At 32.4% G+C, this 24,291-nt stretch overlaps 1 protein-coding gene and 1 pseudogene across 9 annotated transcripts in view; both read left to right on the top strand.

Annotated features, from left to right (window-relative positions):
* Positions 1 to 24,291, top strand: part of LRBA (LPS responsive beige-like anchor protein) — a 541,206-nt gene that overhangs the window by 186,672 nt on the left and 330,243 nt on the right. For all 9 annotated transcript variants that reach the window (XM_036234292.1, XM_036234286.1, XM_036234291.1 and 6 more), the window contains one exon: positions 8,600 to 8,708. In XM_036234292.1, coding sequence (XP_036090185.1) covers positions 8,600 to 8,708 — 109 coding nt within the window. The remainder of the gene's footprint in view (positions 1 to 8,599; positions 8,709 to 24,291) is intronic.
* Positions 19,605 to 23,991, top strand: LOC118612492 (annotated as a pseudogene).

The following is a 24,291-nucleotide window of genomic DNA, read 5'->3' as shown; positions in this document are numbered from 1 at the left end:
ATGCCCATTGAGTATCCAAGTGAAAATTTTAGTTGGACAGTTACCTGTGTGAGTTGAACATATAGAGAACCAGGAGTAGGATTAGAGATATAGGAATCAGCAGCACCAGGGGAGAATTAAAGGTCATAGGGTGGGTTATATAATTTAGATAGAGGAAAGGGCACAGAAATGGCTTTGGAATGCCTCAACATTTAGTGGTAATGCAGACAAGGAGACAGTAGGAAGGAAGACAATGAAGAAACAGCTACTAAATAGGAGGAAAATCAGGAATGTGATTTTAAGAACTGTAAGGTACTTAACTACAGTCTGCTATTTGCATGTAATCCTGATTTCTTATATTACACTGTAAACTGCTTGTGGATAGCATTGTGCGTCTTTGTATTCCTCACATATAGTAGTCTAGAATGCTTGGCATGTGCAAATATTCAGATTATTTCCCTTAAAAGCATTGCTGGGGCCCCAGCAATCATCAGTCACTGTTCTGTGGTCTGGGGATATAAGGATAAATTATATAAGGTTGGTGCCATCTGGAATGGAAGACTGATTTGTAAATACATAATTGAGATGGTGCCATACAGAATGGTACAGTGTAGTAAGTACCATAAAAAAGGCATATGCACTTTGGTGTAGAGGATTAGTTCTATGGAGAGACACAGATGAAGGATCAGAAAAGGTTTTATGTAGTTGACTTTTCAGTTTTGCCGTGAAGGATGAGTCAGATAGGCAGGATGGAATTAGAAGTGAGGTCGTTCCTGGCTGAGAGACTAGTAGGAACAGATGCAAAGAGGTACAAAAGTACAGTGTATATTGTTTGAGAAAGCGGTCTTAGAGCATAAAGGAGGAGCAAAAATGAGCCTGGTTTCTAGCCCATACAAAGTTGTTAATTCTCTTCCTTAGGTCATGGGAAAATAAATATTTTCTAATGTGTACAGTGATAAGGTTTTTGTTTTAGAAAAATGACCCTGTGAAGCATTCACTAGAATAGTAAGACTAATGGAAAGAAGTTTGATTGGAGGCCATTATAGGAATTGAAGTTGAGTGCCTGAGGGGCACTGGATAATATAGAGACAAACAGCTTTTAGTTATTGTGGAGATAGAATGGACAGTACTTAGTCTATCAGATGTCAAAGAAGAGTCAGATATAACTGATATCTCTAGCTTCAGTAACTGGGTAAATAACAATGCTATTAGTAGATGAGGAAAGAATGAATGATCTTTAAATAAGAGAATAGTTTAAGAAATTACAGTACGTTCCATCCACAGAAATCATCTGATGGTAATGGTGCACTATAAAAATAAACAAATTTGTATAGTGTGGCTCTTCAGCATTAAAAAATATTTTACAAGCACATACATACATACACACATAATTATGTATGTAATGTACAAGATATCATGTTTCTATAAGTTTAGAAAAAAAGGACAGGAACAAACTGTTAACAGTGGTGGCTTATTCTGAAAAATGGACAGAAAGTTGAGAGCTTTCAGTTATTGCTTTATTATAAAAGCGTTGCTTGTTTTTTTTTTAAAAAACTATGTTTTATACTAAAGCACTAAAAAAGAATAAAATGTCAAGACAATATTATCTAACTGACAATCGATTATTCTATGTAGTAAATGTCCATCTTGAAAAACAGATGGCAAGAAGGGATGTTTTGGTTTTCTTGAAAACATAACACTTTTTTTCTCTTCATAACTTTGTTAATAATGTCTGCAATGAGGATTCTTCTTGTTACTTTTGCTCTTTACTTAAGGCTCCTCTTTATGCTCTAGCTCTCTATTGGTGCTTTTTTTATCTTGAGGAACTCAGTGATCTTTGCTTCTGCTGGCCGAACTGATAGCATGTGTATTTTTATGTCGTAGTATTTGTATTACTTACCTGTTGCTGCATGATGAATTAATGTAGCAGCTTAAAACAATACACATTTTGTGTGTTGGGTGTTTGGACACAGCTCAGATGGATCATCTACTTAGTTTTGCAAGTCTGCAGTAAAGACCTTTGCCAAGCCGTGTTCCTCTCTGGAGCTTGAGGTCCTCCTCCAATCTCACGTGGTTGTTGGCGGGATTCATTTCTTTTCACTTGTTGGATTGAGGTCCCCATTCTCTTGCTGGCTGTTATCAGAATTTGATCTCAGCTCATAGAGGCTGCCCTTTGCTCCTTGTCATATGAGTCTCTCACCATGTCATCATGTGGCAGCTTACTTTTACGAGGCTGGCAGAAGAATCCTGTCTGCTAAGGTAGAGTGTATAATGTAACGTATCACAGGATTGAGTATCCTATCATGCTTGCTGTATAAAGTAACCTAATTAAGAACAACATCTCCACTGTATTCTGTTTCCTAGAAGCAAGTCCCAAGTTCTGCTCAGGTTAAATGCAATAGGATGGAATCATACAAGACCTTGATTTATTGGAGGTGACCATAGAGTGTGTGTCCACCACACCGTTTATATTAGAGTTTAAAGCTTGAAAGGACCTCATAGTATTCTCTTTCTCTCCAACTAGAGTGTAAGGAATGCACATCTTTAGTGTTTAGTCTCATCTTAGAGGATAGTAGCTGTTGAATAGGTATTTGACAGGCAGATCAATACTCAAAAGGCAAAGGGAATTATGGAGGAACATGTTAAAAGATCAGAATAAGTACTGAGAAGACTTACTCAGTTATAATGTGGATGGAATGGATAAGTCTTGATTTTTAGGACATTGCCTGTGAACTAGAGAGCATAAATTAAATCTGGAAATATTACAGAGGAAATCTTGACAATATTTGCTGATTGATTAGGAGCCTGGAGGAAGGTGGTAGAGAAGCGAAAGGACACTAGAGTAACTTTGAGTGCTTATTTGGGGACTGGGAAAATGATGTGCCATTGACTAATCAGTTCAATTAACGTTTGAGTGCTGTGAGGCAATATATCGATGTTAAAATCACAATGTGGTGTTTGGTCTCTAGAGAGGAGCTAAGAAACACAAACCAGCATTTCACATCTGTACTCATGAAAGCCCTTGCCTTCTCTATCTGTAGAGTCATAGGAAATTATTCATTAGCAGTTTTAAAATTGCACTAGGGATTGTTTTTATCTGTAATGCCTGAATGTGTACTGTTTAATGGCATTTGAAAAATATAAGATATTGCATTAACTTCTAAAATAGCTAGGAAACAGTGAAGAAAGGTGGGAGCAATCTTAGAATCTCTTTGCATAGTGTTGTTTTTTTCTTTTAAACAATTTTTTTTAAACAAAATTGTTTTCTTCATAAAATGTATTGGGGTGATATTGGTTAATAAAATATCGTTTTCAACTGTACAATTCAATAATACCTCCTAAGTGTACTGCACTATGTGTTCACAACCCCAAATTAAAATTTTTTCTGTCACCATATATTTGACCCCCCCTTACCCTTATCTACCTTCCCCCTTCCTCCCTTTTTTATGGTAACTGCCAAACTGCTGTTCGTATCCATGAGTCTCTGTAAATCATATGATTTCATTCATATGTGGGATATAAAATTTAAAGCAACAAACAAGACAGAGACTCTTTTTTTTTTAGTTTAGTTCTGTGTTAGAGAACATATTCAGTATTCTTTCAAAATTTGTTACAGATTTCTTTGCTGCCCCACATTTTGCCTGTTTTTTTTTTTTTAAATTCGTTCCATGTTTCCTCAAAAAGAATGTTTAGTTTTCACTTAGTAGACGTCGTATATGTGTCAATTAGATCAAGTTTGTAATCATACTGTTCAAAAATATTCTGTAGTATCGTATCTTCTACACCTAGTTTTGAGCCATATTCTTAGAAACATACAAATATAGAATCCCAAAATTCTGAATTTTTCTTTGTTCCATTCATCATATCCTTTGAAGTTCTTACCTTTTATGTCTAATTTTGCTTCTTAAAGCCAATTTTTTCTTATAATAATAATGGTACAGTAGTCTTCTTTATCTATGATTTTGCTTTCCATGGTTTCAGTGTTAGGTCAACTGTGGTCTGAAAATATTAAGTGGAAATTCCAGAAATAAACAATACATTTTAAATTGCACATCATTTTGAGTAGCATGATGAAATCTCACACTGCCCTGCTTCATCTTGCTCTTTGTGAACCACCCCTTTGTCCAAGGTAATGTAAACCAAAGGTTGTGGTCACCAATTCATGCTGACAGGAGTCTCTATGAGGTATGGTGAGGGTGGGGAGACTTTATTCAGTGCAAGCAGCTCAGTTGTGAAACAGCTTGGCTGTGGAACAGCTCAGTGTGATTCAGCACAGCTGTAGAACAGAATGGCAGTGAGACAGCTCGACAGTGATGTAGCTCAGTTATGAAATAGCATGGCTGTGGGAGCATGTCTATAGAACAGCGAGGACACGGTGGCCCGTGTCACAGCTCCAGTGTCACAGCTTAGCTGCAGTGAGACAGCTCTGCTCCATACCAGTGTTACAGCACTCTGCCTTTGATGGAAACTGAAAGTGCACTCCACCAAGGCGGAGGGGTGGCTCCTCATGGTCTCTGATGGGTCCGTTTCTATGCAGCTGAGGACTCAGAATTCTCACAGTTTGATTGATCCAAAAAACACTGCCCTGATTGGTCAAAATGGAGCCACTCTGATTGTTCAGTAAAGATGCAAATGAGGATATAACTCTGTAGCTCTAATTGGACAGGGAAAGTCTCAGTTCCATTGGTCACATTTTGATCTTAGCATCTCTCTTATAAGGGTTGATTCATTTGGCAGGAGCCAAATGTTTGATTCATAGTACAACATTGCTAGTTCACTGCAGCTTTTCACTGAAGCTTGGAGAGCATGAGAGGCCCCTGTTTAGCAATGACTACTATATTCTCTCTATAAATTTGAGTCCAGTTAGCCACCAAGAGTCCTTCTTAACAGGCACATTCATTCTCAGTTTTGACAGTGTCTGTACCCTATATGCTACCTACCTGTTAGTCACTTAGTAGCTGTCACAGTTATGAGATCAAGTCTTGTTGTATCTCAATGCTGTGTTCAAGTAACCCTATTTTACTTAAAATGGTTTCAAAGCTCAAGAGTAGTGATGATGTAAATTCAGGTACACCAGAGAGAATCATAAAGCATACATACGTATATATAGTATGTGTAAGGCTTGGTAATATCTGTGGTTTGAGACATCCACTGGGGGCCTTGGACAGTATTCTTTGTGGATAAGGAGGTCTGCTGTGCATTAGTTTTCTTGTTTTTCTTTACAATTTTTTTTATTGTTTATCTTTTCTGAAAAATGCTTTCAAACTTTGTGTGACCTTATATTAAATTTGTGATACTTAGAAGTAGCACATACTTTAAAAAAACTACTTGACAGTAATTTTATTATTAAATCTGTTTTTTATATTTCCTGATATATTTAGGTTAAAATTTATTTCCTTTGTAAATCAAAATTAACAAAGAGGTCCTGAAAAAGAGTCTTTATTCAGGTGAAACACTTTACAAACTGGGGAAACACAGCCTCTGGTGGAAACTGAAGGTATGTTCCACCAAGAGAAAGAGAAGGCTACTTGTTATAGAGACAATTTACCCAAATTCCCAAGTATCTCAGTTTAATGCAGATGAGGCTCCCAAATTTATATAGTTCTGACTGGTTCAAATCATACAGTTGATTGGTTAGTATTGTATGCTCTGATTGATCATTATGGAATAGTTCTGATTGATTGGTAAAAAAGAAAATACGGATATAATTGTGTAGTTCTCATTGGATGGGACAGGTCTCAGTCTGTAGGTCAAAATAAAAAGCCAGGGCTTCCGTGTAGTTGCTGACTTAGATGGTGTAAACAAGCAGAGCATGGTGCAGGAAGTGAAGCATTCAAGCTGAGGTCCTTCCAGGTGTACAGAACACACGAGGCGCCCCTGTCAGCAAATGGCTTTTAGACTCTTATTATTTATAAAATTTGGGCCCTCAGTTGGCCATGGGGTATCTGCCTCGGCCTATGAATTCCTTCTTGGGGTTCACATCAAATAAACCTTCTTGAGCGCTGCGCCTTATTTGTGTCAGCGTTTCACATGTTCCTTTTGTTTTGTTTTCTTCTTTTGAGCTGACTATTTTTGTTACTCAATTTTTATTAGCTTTTTGTTTATACATTATTTTAGATACCTTTAGTAGCTCCCTAGGGATTGCAATGTGTATGTTAGATTGTTAACATCTTATATAAATTGATTCTTGCACCAATTCATGGACAATAAACATTACACCAATAATTCTTTTTGTTTCTCTTGGTTCCTGTGGTGCTGTGGTTATATATTTTAAGTTTATGATATTTTTGAATTTTTAAAGTTATAATTGTTGTAAACATTCAGTATCCTTTTCCATTTTTTATATTTACCTTTTCCATTGCTTTGTTTACTTTGTTTCCTTGCATCAACCTGATATTATTTTCCTTCCTACTGAAGAACCCCATTTAGTGTGGGTTGTGTAGTGACAAATTCTGTTTTGTTTGTCATTAAATGTCCATATTTTGCTTTTGCCTGAAAGGAAAAACTTTTCTTCTTAGGTTCTTTGATCGGGGGCCTCTGAATCAAACTGATAAAAGACAGATTGAAATGAGAAAAGACAGATATTTTTTTATTCATGTATGTTGGAGGGACTTACAGAAAAATGTGACTCAAGGCAGGGCATAGGATTTGAGGTTATACCGTCTTAATACGAGAGGGGAAGGGAGAAGGGCACTTATGGGAAAACAAATTACTTTTAGGAGAGATAAATGGACTGTAGGAGAGAGATCAGGATAGTTTAATGCTCCTTTTGGCAATTTCTTATTCAGGTGTTGACTTCTAGTCTCCAGGTGATTGGAGTCAATCTTCCCTAGTTGTGAAACTTTAGTGGAGAGGGGTTATGACAGTTGAAGTTTTGTGGGAGACTCTGCTTTTAGGGGCAGAAAGGGGAGTTGAGAAAAAGACTTTACAGTAGTATATTCTGGACACCTTCACTTTTTTTTTTTTTTTGAGAGAGATTTTTTGAGTATAGAACTCTTAGCTGTTATTTTTGTTAGCACTTTGAGGAGGGCAATGCATTCTTATCTGGCTTCCGTCAGTCTTATTCTTACTCTTTTGAAGGGAGGAAGGTGTCCTTACCTCTTGTACTCTCTCCTTCCCCCTGGCTGCTATTAAGACTTCTTTCCTTTGACAGTTTTACTATCATGTGACCGGGCGCAGTTTTCTTTTATTGTGCTTGGAGTTCGTACCACCTCAACATATGGCTCAGTGTGCCACCCCCTTTTACAAAAAATGTTGGCCATTATATATTCAAGTATAGCTCTTTTCTAATTATCTCTAAATAGTCTATGCTGTTGCTTTACTTCACATACACTCATGTTAGACTTTTTTAAAAAAAATTGTAACCTGTATGTTATTTATTTTGTCAAATATTCATCATTATTCTTACCTTGCTTCTGTTCAGTTATCAGTTAACCTGGTTTTCAGTTAAGTAATTCTTCATTAGCTGAGTTACATAAGCTGGTAAATCTGTTCCTAATTTCATCTTTGTTTTATTCAGTAGTTCTATAGTTTCCAATCTCTACTGAAATTCTTTTTTATAGAATCTGTTGTTCTTAACCATAACTATATTTATTTCATTGTTCAGATGTGAAACTTTACTACCTCGATTTTTTTGTGAGTTGGTTTCTATTTGGTTTTCATTTATTTGGTATTGTTTCTTTTTATGCATGTAACTTTGTGATTTGATGTTGAAAAGTGTTTTATTAAATTGTAGGGGGTAAATGTGAGTCTCCAGATATCTTCCTCTCGAGAGGATTTCCTTTTGATTTCTGATTAGTAGTTAGACTAGGTGCTCGTTATGTTAATTTGGGACTGAGCCGATTGATTCAAAGCTGGAGTTTTTAAAATCTTTGTGAGAATTTGCCCTGTTTTCAATTTGCCTAGTCCTAACATGTAGCCCTTATGAGATCTTCTGAAAGTGTTGAGTTTTATTGTGGAACTTCCTGCATTGGTATTTCTGGGTTTTTTTTCTCCCCACCCTGTGAGATTCTTAATTTTTTTTTTTTTAGCTTTTTCGTTTAGTTAATATGAATATAAATCATCATAATGTTGTTTGAGGGTCTGTTTTAGTGTATTTGAGGCCTGGTCTGTTTCATAATTCCTAAGATATACCTAGGTTTCTTCTGTTAGCCTGTGTAATCTACTAGTACCTCTCCACCTTGACAGGTTATAAAATTCAGTTTTTGTCTTTCTAGCTTTGTAAGACTGATCACAGCTCTGTTCACCTTCTCGGCTCTCACATGTGAATAGCAAAAGCGTCTGTGGGAAAAGTCATGCCTCGTGTCTTCTGTGTGCTTTCCTCTGTAGGGTCTTGGCTCCTGAAAGCTCGACTACCCTGGAAGCTCTCCAATATCTTCAAAAAGATTAAAACATACATTTACTCAAACATTTTTAGTTGCTTTTGCCAGAGGGATAGCTTTTTGCTGGTACATTCTTCAGTTATCTAGTGTGAAGTCAAGTGCTACGTGGAGTACAATGTCAGAAGAGAAAAGTAAATTCTTTCCTCCCCAAATAACAAAATATGCCAACTTTGAGCAGTGAATAATCATATGTCATTTATGTATACATGTATTTATTTGACAATACCATCTCTTTATAGGTTGCTTAGCCAAACAATGAAGGATCATCTAGTAAGAGTAGCAAATGAAGCCGAATTTATCCTGAGCAGGCAGCGAGCAGAGGATATTCACAGACATGCGGAATTTGAGGTAGGTTTAAACACGTGGCTGGTGTGATGAAATGACTACTTTTAATGGTAATCATGGGAAACTGCGTGGAAGTATGGTATAAGCAGATATATATCTACAAAAAGTTAAAATTTAATTTGTGAGATGATGATGGGGGATTCTGGGAAGCTAGTACAAGTCCCTCTAGCCCTCTGGTCTCAGCTCCATTTCACCTGCAAGTAACTTGCCTCAGCTTCTGTGTCTGGGCGACCTAATCTTAACCATGTGAGCTGAATCTTGGCTCTTACAGTTAGTTTTCCAATAAAGTAAATTAGGGAAGGACTTTTGCCCTCTTTGGGCAAGGTGGTACTAGTTAAGCAGAAATGAAAACCTCTATGGTAGAAGTAAGATTTTCTAGCTTTCTAGAAAGAAGCTGAGCACAGAGCTTGAAGTTCTTTACCTTTGCAGTTTGAGAGCATGCTAATCTTCATAGTAGAGGAAGTGAGGGAGCGCTTAGCTTTCGTCTTGAGTCCTCACGGAGGGAACAAATGACAGACCCATCCTGGGACCACTGCTTATCTCAGCAGTTGCACCTAAACGTGTGTAACAAATGCGAATTCATAGAGGAAATTAATGGTATTGTATCTTTATCAATTAGAAAATTTCACACATAAGGTGAACTAGAAAATTTGACAAGAATATTTGCTAAGAATTAGAGAAAAATAGAAAGCACCATCTGAATTTTTTCTAACATGTTAAGGGCAGATAATTCAAATGTTGGTATTTTTCTAGTACACTAAAAAAGATGAAAACCTCCCTAGTAAATTTTGTCCAACTATCATGATATGAAGGAGGTACTGGAAAAATATAATTCTAAAAGGCCAATTTCATTTAAGACTATAGGTACAGAATTCTAACTGAAACTTTAACCAGCATACTCTAAGAATGTAGAAAGAATTATGTGCTGTTACTACTTAGAATTTATTATGGAATTCAGAGATGGTTTAATATTAAGGTATCTAAGTAAATTATATCAACAAATTAAAATGGAAAAATCATGTGAAGAAACCAATATGTATAGAAAAAAAGTATGATAAATTTTAGCAGCCAGCCCTAATGCAGCTTTGAGAAAAAAAAATGTATATAAGAAAAGAATTCAAATATGCTAGACTGTTTACTAAACGTTAAAATAGTTGAAGCCATTTCTTTTAAAATCATAAAAAAGTGATATCTATCACCATTATTTAACTATTGTTTTTGATGTTCCTGTAAGTGTAAGACATAGTTAAGATAAATGCTAGAAAAGAAGTAATATTACTTTCAGATTGTTAATGCTGTGACTTAGGGAAATCTAAGAGATTCTCAAACATTTTTCTACCAGAAATAATAGGGCCTTAGGTAAGATTATTGTATACAAGTTAATATGCAAAAAATTTTCTTTCGACTAACAAACAGTAGTCAGCTAAGAATATTAATTAGAAATATAGCCTGTTTACAATTAAGATAAACATAATATTTGGGGTCAAATTCTATAAGTAATGCAAAGATACTATTTGGAATGAAACTATAAAACCTCATTAATAAAAAATAATACAAACTACTGGAAAGCCATTCCATGTTCTGTGTACATAGGAGAGAGAGGGAGAGAAACAAAGAGACAGAGAATCAGTGTTTTATTTTGAAATAATTTGAGATTTTCAGGAAAGTTATGAGTAATACAAGAATTCGTTCACCACCCTCTTAGATTCTGTGATTGTTTTACCACATGTACTAGCACTCTTTATTTTTCTGAATTTGAGAGTAAGTTGAAGTCATAATACCCTTTTATCTTTACTTCAGTGAGAATTTTCTGTACATTCTATTTTAATCTTATACAGTTATCAAATCAGAAAGTTAAAATTAATATAATGTATTATTTAATTTACAGACCTTATTTTTATTTTCTCTGTTGTCTCCATAATGTCTTCTGTCGTCAAAAAGAAAAAATTTTAATGTTATAGCAATGTCAGTTATTTCAAATTAACATGTAAATTCAACACATACATTAGCATGCCACTCATTAGAATAACAGTGGGGTGAATTGTAATCGGAATATCCCCGTGGAAAAAATATCCAAACATTAAAAACTTACCATTAGAACAGTAGAATAATTTGGAATTTAACTATTCCCTTTAAAAATATCCAAATATTAAAATCTTCCAACTAATATATTTGTATATCCAATTATCCTGTTAATATAGGAAAATAAATGCTTTAGTATAGTCCTAAGATTTATGAAAAAAAGAATGTTGAGGACGTATAGTACTTGCCTTTCCAGAAAAGCAGTACTAATTAAAACAATACTCTAAAGACAGCATATACAAAAAATCTTCCAGATGGAATATGTTTATAGGGTGAAAGATGACAGAGTAAATATTTCAGAAAAATATTTGGAAAACTGAAAAGTAGAAACGAGGCATATATATGAGAATTTTGTAACCAAGACAGAATACTTTGAAAGTATAAGCGTAAATATCTGTTACTACATATAACATTAGGCTGAAGAAAGATACCATCAACAGTGTGGAAAGACAACGCTATGTGGAAGGGTTGACAAAGTAATATGTTTAATATGTTAATTCTTATAAGAGAAAAGTAACCCAATAGATAAGTACTCAGGGACATGAATAGGAATTTCACAAAAGAATTTGGCCAGTGACATAAAATGATACTCAAATGCACAAATATTCAAGGAATTAATTCCTTGAATTATACATTACAGAAATCATGATCCATCACTTCTCTATTCTCAGATTGAGAGGAACTTAAAAAAAAAAAATGATAATGTACTGCCGAGGGGGCTAGGGAAGATGAGCTGGGCAATGGTACATTTTTAGTGTTATGGGAAGGCAATATGGTCATAATGTATTTTAATAATTATATAAGCACACACAAACATGCGTTTACCCAATAATCCTACTCTGTGAGTTAATCTCTCGGAAACATTATGTAAGAATGGATTTACAAGCTATTTATTGCAGCATTGTATGTCCATTTAACAAAATTAAAACAACTAAAAAAACCCAAACATTTCTTTAAAGAACAGGAAATTAATAAGTTACAAAAAATAAGAGGTCTATTACTTCTTTAAAAAATTTTTTTAAAACAAGAGCTTTATTCACATCATTTTAAGCCCCATATTCTGATTCATAATCTGCTATGAAAGCTGAGGATATTGGTCCTCTCGTACCTTCTTTTCATTTCTCTCCCTCCATCTCCCAGTTTTTAGAGTTATATTTTGATTTTATATTAACTAAATATAATTTTCATGTTTCATAATCACAATAGCGATAGCACTCGTATTTGTGAGATATTTAAATGGATTCAATACCCAATCTCTCTTTTATTAGTCACAGTTTCCTAATTTCCAGGTTCCTTTTTTAGACTCAACTCTTAATTAGCTAGGTTTAATCTTTTTTTTTTTTTAATCTACAAGGTTCTCATGTGATATAAACTTAAATTTTTTTTCATGTTTAAGAATAATTGCTTGCTGTCCTTATATTTGAATGACATCCTGAGAGATTTTCGAGTCTTGACTGAAGTTCCTTTAGAACGTCATAGATGTTGTTTTGTTGCCTCTGGCTTTGAAGTAACAACCGTTGCTTTCAGAGAAGTTCGAGGCCAGTCTTATATTTTTTCTCAATTGATGATTTGCTTGTTCTCTGTTTGAGATTTCTTTATTCATCCATGAAATTCAATTCCTTAAGCGTATGTGGCTCAGTAGTCAACATTATCTATTAAATTTTTCTGGAATATAGTTTTTTGTTCTGATCTGCAAATTCAGATTTTTTTCCCTTCAGTTATTAGAATTTAAATTTAAATTTTAAAGTTTTTTTTAACCCGGCGACACAATGTTTTAGATGTCTGTATTTCATATCTATTAATTATTTATTAATTGCTTTACTTTCTATGATCTTTATCCACCAGTAATTAAATTTTTAGTGTTTTATTTTGTCCCAGATGCTTGTAATTTGTTTTGTCTATATTTCTTTTTTCTTTATTTGTTTATTTAGATTTTCAACCTCTCATATATTTTATGTTTTTTTTGAGTTAAATTTTTATATGTTGTTCATTAGAAGAAAATTATCATGTGGAATTTTAATTTTTGTTATATATTCTCTTGGGATTCTTTGTCTTTTGTATAGAATCCTGCAGTTTTATTTAAAATTTTTATTTAGCTTTAAAAAAATTATTCATTGTTTGATGATATGTTTGCATAACTCCCATGTTTTTATTTTTTATCTTGTTCATGCTTAAAATGTTCTTGGCCAGACATTGTTTGTCTAAACAAACAGAATATCTTAGAGGTTTGGTTTTTTTTTTTTTTGCTTAGACAGACAGAATATCTTAATGACTTCTTCTCTTGCCCCACTGCATGGAAAGCTAATTTTTCCTTCTCTGAGCTACAACTTGAATTTTGCAATTTGATTTTTGGCCAATGCTGTATAGTCTATCATGAAGAGAGGGAGAGATCTTTGAGATAGATGAGGAGGATGCCTTAGCACACCTAAGTTTTTAAGTATTTTCTACCAAGTTCATTTCATCTTATTAGGAGCTGTGGGTAATTCTCATCAGGGGGAAATGTGCTAAGGCTTTTTAATTATTGTCATTTTAGAGAGTAGTTTGGAATCTGTTTCCTTCTCTCCTGGAAAGTCACTTCCTTGCTTCACCAATTTTTGCAGTGTAGGTTTTTCCAGCATCTTCAATTAGAAGAAGCAAAGATAACAATGCTTAGTTTGTTTCTCTCTGTATATGAAGGCAATAGGAAAAATTCTCAACTTACCAGTATTGCTTTGGGCATTTGGGGATGTGGTTAAGAACTGAGCATTGCTGTACCCTTAGTTCTAGTTCTGGTGTGTTTATTTTCCCTGTGGCAACCAATTATTTAATGTTCAGTGCTTTATGTTCATGTTCCTTTTGTTGTTTGATTATTTTTGTTTAATTTTTTTTGTTCAGAGTTCTGTGGATTTTTTTGCTAGTTTTTTTTTTTTTTTTTTTTTAGGAATTGATAGAAAAACAAATTGCTATTTTAGCCCATCAGCCTACCTTGGAACCTGTTTCTTAGTGTCCTTTTCGTTTGATTGTGGAGAAATTACTTGTAATTTTGGGTTGAGATTGCAGTTCATTCTTTTTATTTGAATTTTTATGTGTTCTTGTTTGTGCGAAGAAGAGAGAATAAGGATAACATGTGTGATTTGAAAGAGAAAAAATACTTTTAAAAGTGTTTTACGCAAGAGATTAAACAGATTTGAACCAAACAGTATACATATTTGTAATTTAGATGAGGTATAATAGTGACCACAGTGGCTAATATTGTATGACTCCTTATTTTGTTTCAGAAATTGTTATAGGTGCTTAATAAGTTTTAACTAATTCTTACAATAAACCCCTGGGTAGTACTGTTACTGCCTATCATTTTATAAATGATAAGACAGCATAAAGAGGAAATAACCCAGAGTTACAACTGGAATTCAGATCTAGGCAATTTATCTCTTAATCTATAATCTATGCATTTAGTTCACATTTATCAGATTTCTATAGAAAATGTGAATAGTATTTAAGTCTGGCATACACAGCAGCTTTCTTATGAGCTGTTTAGTTTTGTGCTTTATCTAGTACAGTTTTCCCTTTTAATCTTTATCATCTTTCTTTAAGATTTGCAATATTGTATAGCAATATTATAAAAGATAGTAAAATACATAAATAAAAACATTTTTTTTCAAAAAATTTGTTAAATTTTTTACTGGAGAAAATAGATTTGTTCAACTATTCCACATGAGAGTCACTTTTTAAGAGAGTAAACATATATTTTTAAATATTTGCTAGTCTTTTATTTTCACAGAAAAATAATTCCCTTTGTTTATACCACAGAACCGCAATTGATTGAGGTATGTTCATGTTTAATATATTTCTAAGTATATTGCTCTTAAATCTTAAATAATACTCTACAAGAGGAAGCATATTTTTTCCTAGACAGCTTATATTCTAAAAGTTATCTGTATTCAGCCTTGAATTCATGCTGTGCATTCTTTAATAATATATCTCAACTTTATCTACTGCTAGTTACTTCCTCCTGCAAAAAGATGTTGTCATGTATTTAATATACGTTTTGTGGTTGTAAAGTAGCTGACTTGTTTCATTTATTATCAAGGGATTGATGACAGTGTAGATCTGAAATGCACATCTCTTTAGTTCATTGCGTGATTATCACTGGAGTGGGCTGTCCTTGACATCGCCTGCTTTTGATTTATGTAGAGGTTCCTTGGGTGTCATGACATCATTGATTAGGTGTACATCTCAACTTTATTTTTTAATCTTACAGCTGTAAAAAATTATGTTGTGCAAAACATCAGGCCCTGTCTTGTAAATATGGTATATGTATAGGTGTACACAATTCATGACAGTCTTTTTGTTATAAAATTTGTCTATCAAAGTTTAGTTTAAACTAATGTGATATAGCTGTAAAACATGTGATCAAGATTATCACATAATTTAATTTTTAGGAACCTATATAAATTAAAATCGACTTCAATAAGAATTTCTTAATGTCCTTTTGGCTGATGCTGCTTTGAATTTCATCTGCTATACAGAACTCACTTTTTATTAGCTTCAGTGGAACTGCAAACTAGGTGGCCAGTGAGATTATTCGAATAATCTTTTTAAGATATAAAGGCCACGAAAACACTTGATTAATTCTTAATATAACCATCTATATATTTTTGTCTTATATGGATTTAAATATTTTTTTCACATTAACAAACAATATTTTTCAATAAAATAATAAACTTTTTTTTACCAGTTAAGTACTTGAAAAATTTTTTAAATTAACAAACATGTTTATAGCATCACTTATTTATCTAAGCTCTTGACAAATATAGAGTAAGTCTTTATAGCAATCCTTTGAGGTAAATATTGTTATTATCATACTCTCAGTTTGAGAGAAGGAAACTTGAAGCACAGGGCAGTTAAATAATTTGTTTTAGGTCATACAACTAGTATGTTGTGAAGCTAGGTATTGAACTGAAGTCAGATACGAAGTTCTGACCACTTTGCTATGTGGCCCATCTAACATCATCTGCTAAGTTGTTTAATACATACATATACATGCATATACATACACATACACATACATATGTGTATATGTGTGTATATATATAATACATACATATATTCATTTATTCATTCATTCATTCATTCATTTCCATACCACAACAGACTGTGAAGTATGCAGAGATTGAGAGAATGTGATTTGGCCTTGTCACATAGTTAGTCAATTGATTTTAAACCAGAACCCAGGTCACACAACAATAATCCAGTGTAGTCTCTGTCCTGAAATCTGTAGGCCTCATAGTATCTTGAGTGTTTTGCTGCTGAAATAATATATTATTCAACATATGCTTGACTGTTGTGAAGGAATGGGAAACATATTGACAGATATAATGTTAAGGACCTAAACTAGCAATTTTAGTGTTAGGTATGATGAATTACCTAATTTATCTCTTCAACGTTTACTTTTTTTTCTGATTGATAGTTATTGGATTTTCTTTATTTAAAATAAATGTTTATTTTTCTGTTTATTATAGAAAGTTTATAAAATGATGAAAAAAAAAATAAAAATCATCCATTGTCTGGCTTTAACAACTGTATATCTGCATTGTTTTTCTTTTAACTTTAATTTGAAATAATTATAGACTTACAAAAAGTCGCAATAGTATAGAGGTCCTATATATCATATTATCTTTTTGAAATACACATGCACTCATTTACTTATTCACTGACAGTACCTACTCACCAAATTAAAATTACAAGGATACTTTAAAAAAATCTGACATTAAAATAATTTATTATGAGCAGTTTACCATTCATGAAATTTTTTGTAAAGCTGATTGTTATTGCTTTGCGATATTTCCCATTGTAAATATGTAACAGTTTCATCATTTTTTATTCTTAGGTAACTTAAATTCTGTGTATTTTACTCTTAAAAATAAAGCTTGGAAGGACATCAGTGTTTATAAATCTTCATTTGAATTTTTGACTTTTTAGGTGGGCTAAATTTATTTAAGTGAAAATCTGGGATCAGAGTATCAGTGTTTTAGACTAGAATATCTTAGTACATGTTGACATATTTCTTTTAAAAACTTTCATCTTTTACTCTTTTCTCATTCCCTGCACTATTGCCATAATTGAATAATTTTCAGTTTGATAAATAAAAGCATACTGTTTTAAAGTTTACGTAACTTTTGTTACTAGTGAGCTTAAACACTGTTTCATTATGACTTTTATTTTTTCTAATAGCTATTCTCATTCCTCATGCAAACAAAGTAAATGTGATTTTCCTACCGATATATAAAATGACTTTGTATTTTTAAAGGTATTAGCTTTTATTTTATTTGTTGCAATATTTTCCCTCAGAATTAACTTAATGTCAATACATTTATAGTCATTTAAATTTTAATATAATCCAATTAAAAGGTTTTCCTTCATCATTGCTTTCATTATTGTTAGGTTTAGTAAGTTTTTTCTTATTTCAATGTAATTTAAATATTCTTTATTTTTTTCTAGATTCTTTTATGGGTGTAATCTTTAATTTTAATTTTTAAAATATGAGACATTTTTCTTTTTATTATATGAAATGAAGCTCTAATTTGATTTTCTCTTGATGCATTAGCCAGCTTCTCCAAAATCATCTCTCTTTGGTTTGTGAAGCTTTCTTTATCATATATATTACAATCTCATGTTGTTAGAGCTTATTTCACATGATTCTGTTGTGCTTCATAGGTTTTTTTTTCTTATTGCTCATCATACAATCATTAAGCTAATGCAGCTTTTTTTGTGGAGTTTTGTGTATTGCTTTTTACTTTCTATTATTGAAGTTGCAATAAATAAACGTAAAAGGGATAGTATAATGAAAGCTCATTAACTAGTTTTAATAACTATAACATTTTGTCACATGTGCTTGACTTTTAAATTTTTTGCTGAAGTGTTTTAATGTAAATTATAGACGTTATAACAATTGACCAATTAATACTTTAGTATTAGTTATGAATCTCTAAAATGTGAGGATATTTTCCCATATAATTATATTGTTACAATTTGTAAAAAGTCTGTGATAGTAATTCATTAAGATCTTTTAATGCTTAGTCTGTATTCCAATTTCTCCTATTAGTTGAAAACATCATTATCAGCTAGTTATTCTCACAGGGACCCCTCAGAAGAAACCCTCTACTTATTATCAGTCACTCTTCATTTTCCCTAATCCTGGACAACCATTAATCTGCTTTCTGTGTCTGTAGATTTGGCCATTCTGTCCATTTTATATGGAATCATGGTATCATACAATATGGAGTGTTTTGTGATTGACTTTCATAGTGTAATGTTTTCACGGTTCATTTAAGTTGTAGTTTTTCTGGGGATGAAAACAACTGCAGTGTCTGTTCTCTTCTATGAAGTGACACTTTCTGGAATTTCGTTCTTTTATATTTCTTTGCATTCTGTTATTGCTAGGATTGGAGCAATAGTTTCTTACAAATTTTGTGCATTCTATTTAGATGACAATGACCCTGAGTTTTTTTTTTTTTAATTAGCAATATATTTTTAACAATACAAAATGTTTATAGAAGAAGCTCGCTCTTGTAACCTTGACCCAGGGGAACCAGCATTATCAGTTCCTCCCCTCCCACTCCCAAGGCAGAGATAAACTATACAAGGAATACAAATATGTTTTTACATAGATTGATGTATAGCATGAACATTGTTTTACACCTTTTTTTTTTTAACTGAAAGCTGTTTCTTAGTGTTGTCACTATACACTGAGCTACTTCACTTTCTTTCATTGCTTTACATAGTGATCTATTGTATTTATTCTTATGATATGAAGAGTCCTGCAGTTTATAATTTTGTACTCTGCATTTTGGTACGTATTTCTGCATGTGGCTACTGATTTTTCTGTTTTACTTTTTTCATCATCTGTTATTGTTACATAGTTTTCATTACAGAATCTATAGAAATAATGCTCTGTTAATAGATTTTTAAGATTCTCTTATATGGATAAACCCTACCAGGGTGAGGATTCTTTTTTAATATAGCCTATCTATTTAAAGGGTTTCTATAATTGTTTATAAGTGATATTGATTTTTTGTTGTTGTTAAATACTAATGTCATTAAATAGATTAGCATTTATTTTTCAGAGAGCCAAGGCTTGGCCTTATTTACTGATTGCTTATTTACTAATGCATTTACATCTTTTAGTAACTGTTTTTTTCTTTCTCTTTTATACATTTTGCTCTTTTCTCTTTTTTTCTTGTTTATTCGAGTGCTGTGTTTTATTCCTTTTTAGATAATGAAAACAAATCAGGATCTGAATATTATTTTAAGGACAACAGAGGTGCCATCTTTTTTATTTATTTATTTTTTTTTACATGACATTATCATTTAGGGGGTCCTTTATTGTTTGTTTAAGTTTTGCTATTTGAATTTTACTCCACTATAAACAGATAATATGGTATGTAGAATTTCTAACTTTAAAATTTACCGAGGGCTTCTAATTGGCCTAATTCAATATTAAGATTATATTTACAGGCTTTTTGTGTGTTAAAGAAAGTGAAAAAACTCTCCCATAACATTCTGATCTATAATCCTAGTAAAATTCCCAGTGGGGATTTTTAAAGGACTCAGAGAAATCATTTTCAGTCCCATAAGATGTTCAATAAGGCACAATTAGCTCTATGAAAATTAAATGTGGAGAGTGTTTTAGGAATTAGGTAGCAGAATACACATTAACAGATTTTTTTAGATTTCTGAAGAAGATAATTTTCTGGAGTTTGAAAATATCAATCTCAAAAGAATAGATTTATAAATTCATTATTATAGACATTTATATGACTAAAGTAACAAATATGAAAACTGAAAATAAAATTAGAAAATATTTGGGTGAAATGAGGTGTTAATATATAAATATTTTTTTAAAATATAAATTTGAGAATATCAAGAGTCTATTAGATAAGTGGGGTAAGATGGAGACTAAAAAGAGTACCACTTGTCAGTGATGAACAAGTACAAATTAAAATGGCAAAACTATTAAAATTATTTTTATACCTGGTATGTTAGTAAGGTAATAGGCAAATCGAATGGATATATTCCATGTCACATAATAACTGGAGCAAGATTCTTGGATAGGTCTTTGAAATGAAGCCTGTATTTGTTTCAATTTCTATTTAGAATTTTTAATGTAAATAATTTAGAAGAAAATAATTATATATTTGAAATTGTCAGTTACTATGATAATTATGACAGAAAAATATTGGAAAATGTCTCAGTGTCCATCATTAATAGTAACTAATGGTGCATATGCATTTAATGGGGCCTTAAGAAGTCATTGTAATACCTGTTATTTAGCTTTTAGAATATTATGTCTTGTGATTATGCCTTGTGATTATAACTAATACATTAATATTGTCAAAATTTAGAATGTAATTGGAGAAGTTTTGTTCTTCTAGTATTTTTTTTTTACTAATTTCATTTAAATATAAAAATAATAGGTTTTTAAAAAAATGGTAACTAAAATTTAGAAATAAGGAGATATTACATAGTATAGTTCGTTCAGAAAGGTAAAAAATAAAATATTTTGGATATTCCAAACCTGAATTACTTATTACGTGCCCACGCTCAGCTTTCTATTTGTCACAGGCACAGTAATTCTTCCAGCGTTCCAGACTTTAAAATTGATAGTCACAACACGCTCCCCCCACCCCCTCCCCCAAAAAAGATAATTATTCTTTGTCAAAATTAACAGTGTTTGGGATTCAGAAAGCATTATGAAGAAAGAGAAGAGACAGGTCACACAATGTAAGAACATATCTGCAAATCTTAAATCTGATCAGGTCTGCTATCTAGAATGTATAAAGAACTTTTACAACTCAAAAATAGAGACAGCTCCCTCCTCTGGCCATCAGGCAACCTGGAAGTTGTATTTGCCATGCTGTTTTCCTTCTCCCAGGATGCCTCATACTTTTCTTTTCCAACCTGGAACTAGCAGAATTGTTCCCGCAAAGAACAGTGGTGAGCAGGGCTGTTCTACCATCTACGAGGTAGTGACCACAGAATACACCATCAGCATTCACAAGCACATCCATAGAGTCAGCTACAAGAAGTATGGCCCTTGGATACTCAGAGAGACCCAGAAGTTTGCCATGAAGAAGATGGGAACTCCTGATGTGTGCATGGACATCAGGCTCAACAAAGCTGTCTGGGCCAATGGAATAAGGCATTCCTCAGACTATATCAGTGCATTGTTCAGAAGACCTAATAAGGTAGAAGAATCACCACACAAGTTCTAGCTCTATATATTGGTTACCTATGTACCTGTCACCACACTACTTTCAGAAATCTGTATACAGTACGGATGAGAACTCGCTGCTGATTGTCAAATTGTTATAAAACTAAAACAAACAAACAAACGAGAAAGAGACATACAACACAATTTTAAAGTAGGCAGAGGATTTGAAGAGATATTTCTCTGAGGCCTTCATATACATGGACAATAAGCACTTGAAAAGGTGCTAAACATCACTATTCATTAAGGAAAAGCAAATCAAATCCACAATGAAATATCACTTCATACTCACTAAGATGATTAAAAAAGCAAGCTAATAATGACTTTGTGGGGATGTAATGAAATTGGGACCCTCATATGCTAATGGTGGGAATGTAAAATGGTGCAGCCACTTTGGAGAAGTTTGGCAGTTCTTCAAATGGTTAAACATAGAAATATCACGTGACCCAGTAATTCCACTCTTAGGTTTATACCCAAGAGAATTGAAACCATATGTCCACACAAAATCTTTTACATGAATGTTTACAGGACGAGTATTCGTAGTAGTCAACTGATAAATGGATAAACAAAATGTGGAGTATCCATACAATGCAATATTATTCATATATGTGTGCATGTATATATGTATACAAGTATAATCTGTGTTTAGGTTTACACATATGTATATATTTAAATTCTAAGAGTTGAAATCACAAGTTGTAGAATAATTGTGTCAAAGATCTGTTGTGCAGACATAAAATTCTCCAACTAGTATTCTTTTTAATAGGAATTATTCATAGTATGGTATTATAGTATTATTCATGTAGTCTCAACAGTGCTTTAATTGATTTCTCTAATTAAAAATGCTATTGCCTATTTTCTCTATCATCTTCACAATAATCAGTATAATAATGAATCTGTGTTAAATTTTAAAAATATTTTGTTAGGCTAACACTACTGTTCTCAACTTGTAGTGTTTTGGGAATCATATATATTATCTTTATATTCTTTGAATCTAGGCTTATGATTATTAATGGATACTGAAAATTTCTTGATTCTTTTCTATGACTTTCTGGATTCATTGTAATCTTATTTGGCAGCCAGTTTCTCATGATTTCACTTCAATAATTATATTTAGCATTTTCAGTTGCTAAAAAATATGTTGGCTCTTTCTGTTCACCTGTGTTTCTTCACAGGTAAAATGTAAGACATGTACGTAGTTTTAATTCTTTTAAAATGCCAGTTTTTAGCCTGGGTTTGACAGTTATATACTGTGAATGGTTTGCTTTATTATTTAATCCTACATATGAATCTAAAGTATTAATCTATGTTAATCTAAACATAAATCTGACATCAGATATGTGATTGACTTTAGTGACTTTTAGTGATTTACAGGGGATTTAGATTTTTTTTATTAGGATTTCAGATTAGGTTATTTGTAATGATGTATAGTATCAGACATCTGTATTCTCTAAGTGTAGGAATAAGCAGTTATACAGAACTATGTTGAGCTAATTTTGATAGGATTTACTGAATCATTTGGTTATGGCAGAATAATATGAAATGGAAGAAATCTCGTCTCTGTTAAAGGACAAAAGTCCTTAGGACCTTGACTCAGTTGTATTTATATGAGGGAGGTTTTTTGATACAGGTAGTTTTTTTTTTTTTTTTTTTTTTTTTGAAGAGTTGTTTACTGATACCACGGGGCCACATATCTGTCTTCGGCAGACATCATGCTTCTACTTCAGTGCCCATTCTCCATCACTACAGAAAGCACTTTTCATAAGTACTATAATTCTTTGCAATAAATTACGGGAATCTACCTACAGCTTGCTATTTTTAAATGTCTCAATGGTAAATTTTTAAAATATTAATAAGTTTATATATGAACAGCCAATAAAAGTCCTGTTATAATCTTAACTGTGGACTTATTTAAAATAATACAAGCTGTTAATATTTCATGTCTTTTATTGAGAATTTGATTTTACCAATGGATGAATGGTGTGTAGTTGATTAGGCAATTAAAAAATACCTATTAGTGTAACTTTCCAAATTTATTGTTACCTTTTATTCTTTGCTTTATATTACATTAAGTACAATTCACTGATGTAGTAGATTGACATGGCGTCAAATAGAAGAACGGTAACAATACAAATGTTTTTGTTTTAACTTTTAATCATCTTTCATTGCCCCTTGATTACAGTGGAGTATTTGACCATGGAATATAATTCAATAGATTAAAAGTTTTAATTTGAGAATGAAAAATAACACATAAATGGAGATGGAAAGTTAAAAAATTTTTTTGAATACATGTTCCTGAAATAAAAATGGAATTGCAAGTGGCTCTGAGTAGCCAAAACAATTTTGAAAGAGAAAAAAAAATTGGGGGACTCACAATTCTTAATTTCAAAATTTACTATGAAGGTATAATAATCGTACTGGGACAATTCTGGACATTCTACCAAAGGAATACAATTGAGAGTCCGGAAATAAACCTATACTTCTAAGGCTAGTTAATTTTTGACAGTGACAAGATATTTCAATGGGGAAAGAATAGTCTCTTCAAACGAATGGTGCTGAGACACCTGCATACCCATATGCAAGGGAATAAAGTTGACCCCTGCTTTACATACAAACATTAACTTGAAATGGATCAGAGACCTAATTATAACAGCTTAACCATAAACTCTTAGAAGAAAATATTGTCGTAAATCTATGACTTAAGATGTGGAAATGGACACCAGAAGTAAAAGGAAAAAAAAATACAAAATTAGATATCAAAATTAGAAAATGTTCATTACGAGACATTAACAAGAAAGTGGGAAGATAATCTACAGAATGAGAGGAACTATTTGCAGATCAGTGTTTCAAAGGGTTTGTTATCCAGAATATGTGGAGAAATCTTTGAATAGCAAAAGACAACTAAATAAAAAAAACTGCAAAGAATAGGCTTTTCTCCAAAAAAAAAAAAAAAAAAAAACCAGAAAACAAAAAAGGCCAACAAAAACATGAAAATATGCTCATTGACAGCTTTAAGGAAATGCAAATCAAAATCACAGTGTGAAACCCTTTACCCCTGCTAGGATGGCTAAAATAAAAATGATAGGTAATGACTATGTTGGTGCAGATGTAGAGATGTTGGAAACCTTATACGGTTAATGGAATGTAAAATGGTATAGCTTCTTTGGAAATAGTTTAGCAGTTCCTCTAAAAATTTAAAAGAATTAACCATATGACCTAGCAGTTCCACTTTTAGTTATATAGCCAAAAGAACTT

The sequence above is a fragment of the Rousettus aegyptiacus genome, unplaced genomic scaffold, assembly GCF_014176215.1.
Source record: "Rousettus aegyptiacus isolate mRouAeg1 unplaced genomic scaffold, mRouAeg1.p scaffold_m13_p_16, whole genome shotgun sequence".
Taxonomy (NCBI): domain Eukaryota; kingdom Metazoa; phylum Chordata; class Mammalia; order Chiroptera; family Pteropodidae; genus Rousettus; species Rousettus aegyptiacus.
This window is presented reverse-complemented; position numbering and strand designations above follow the sequence as displayed.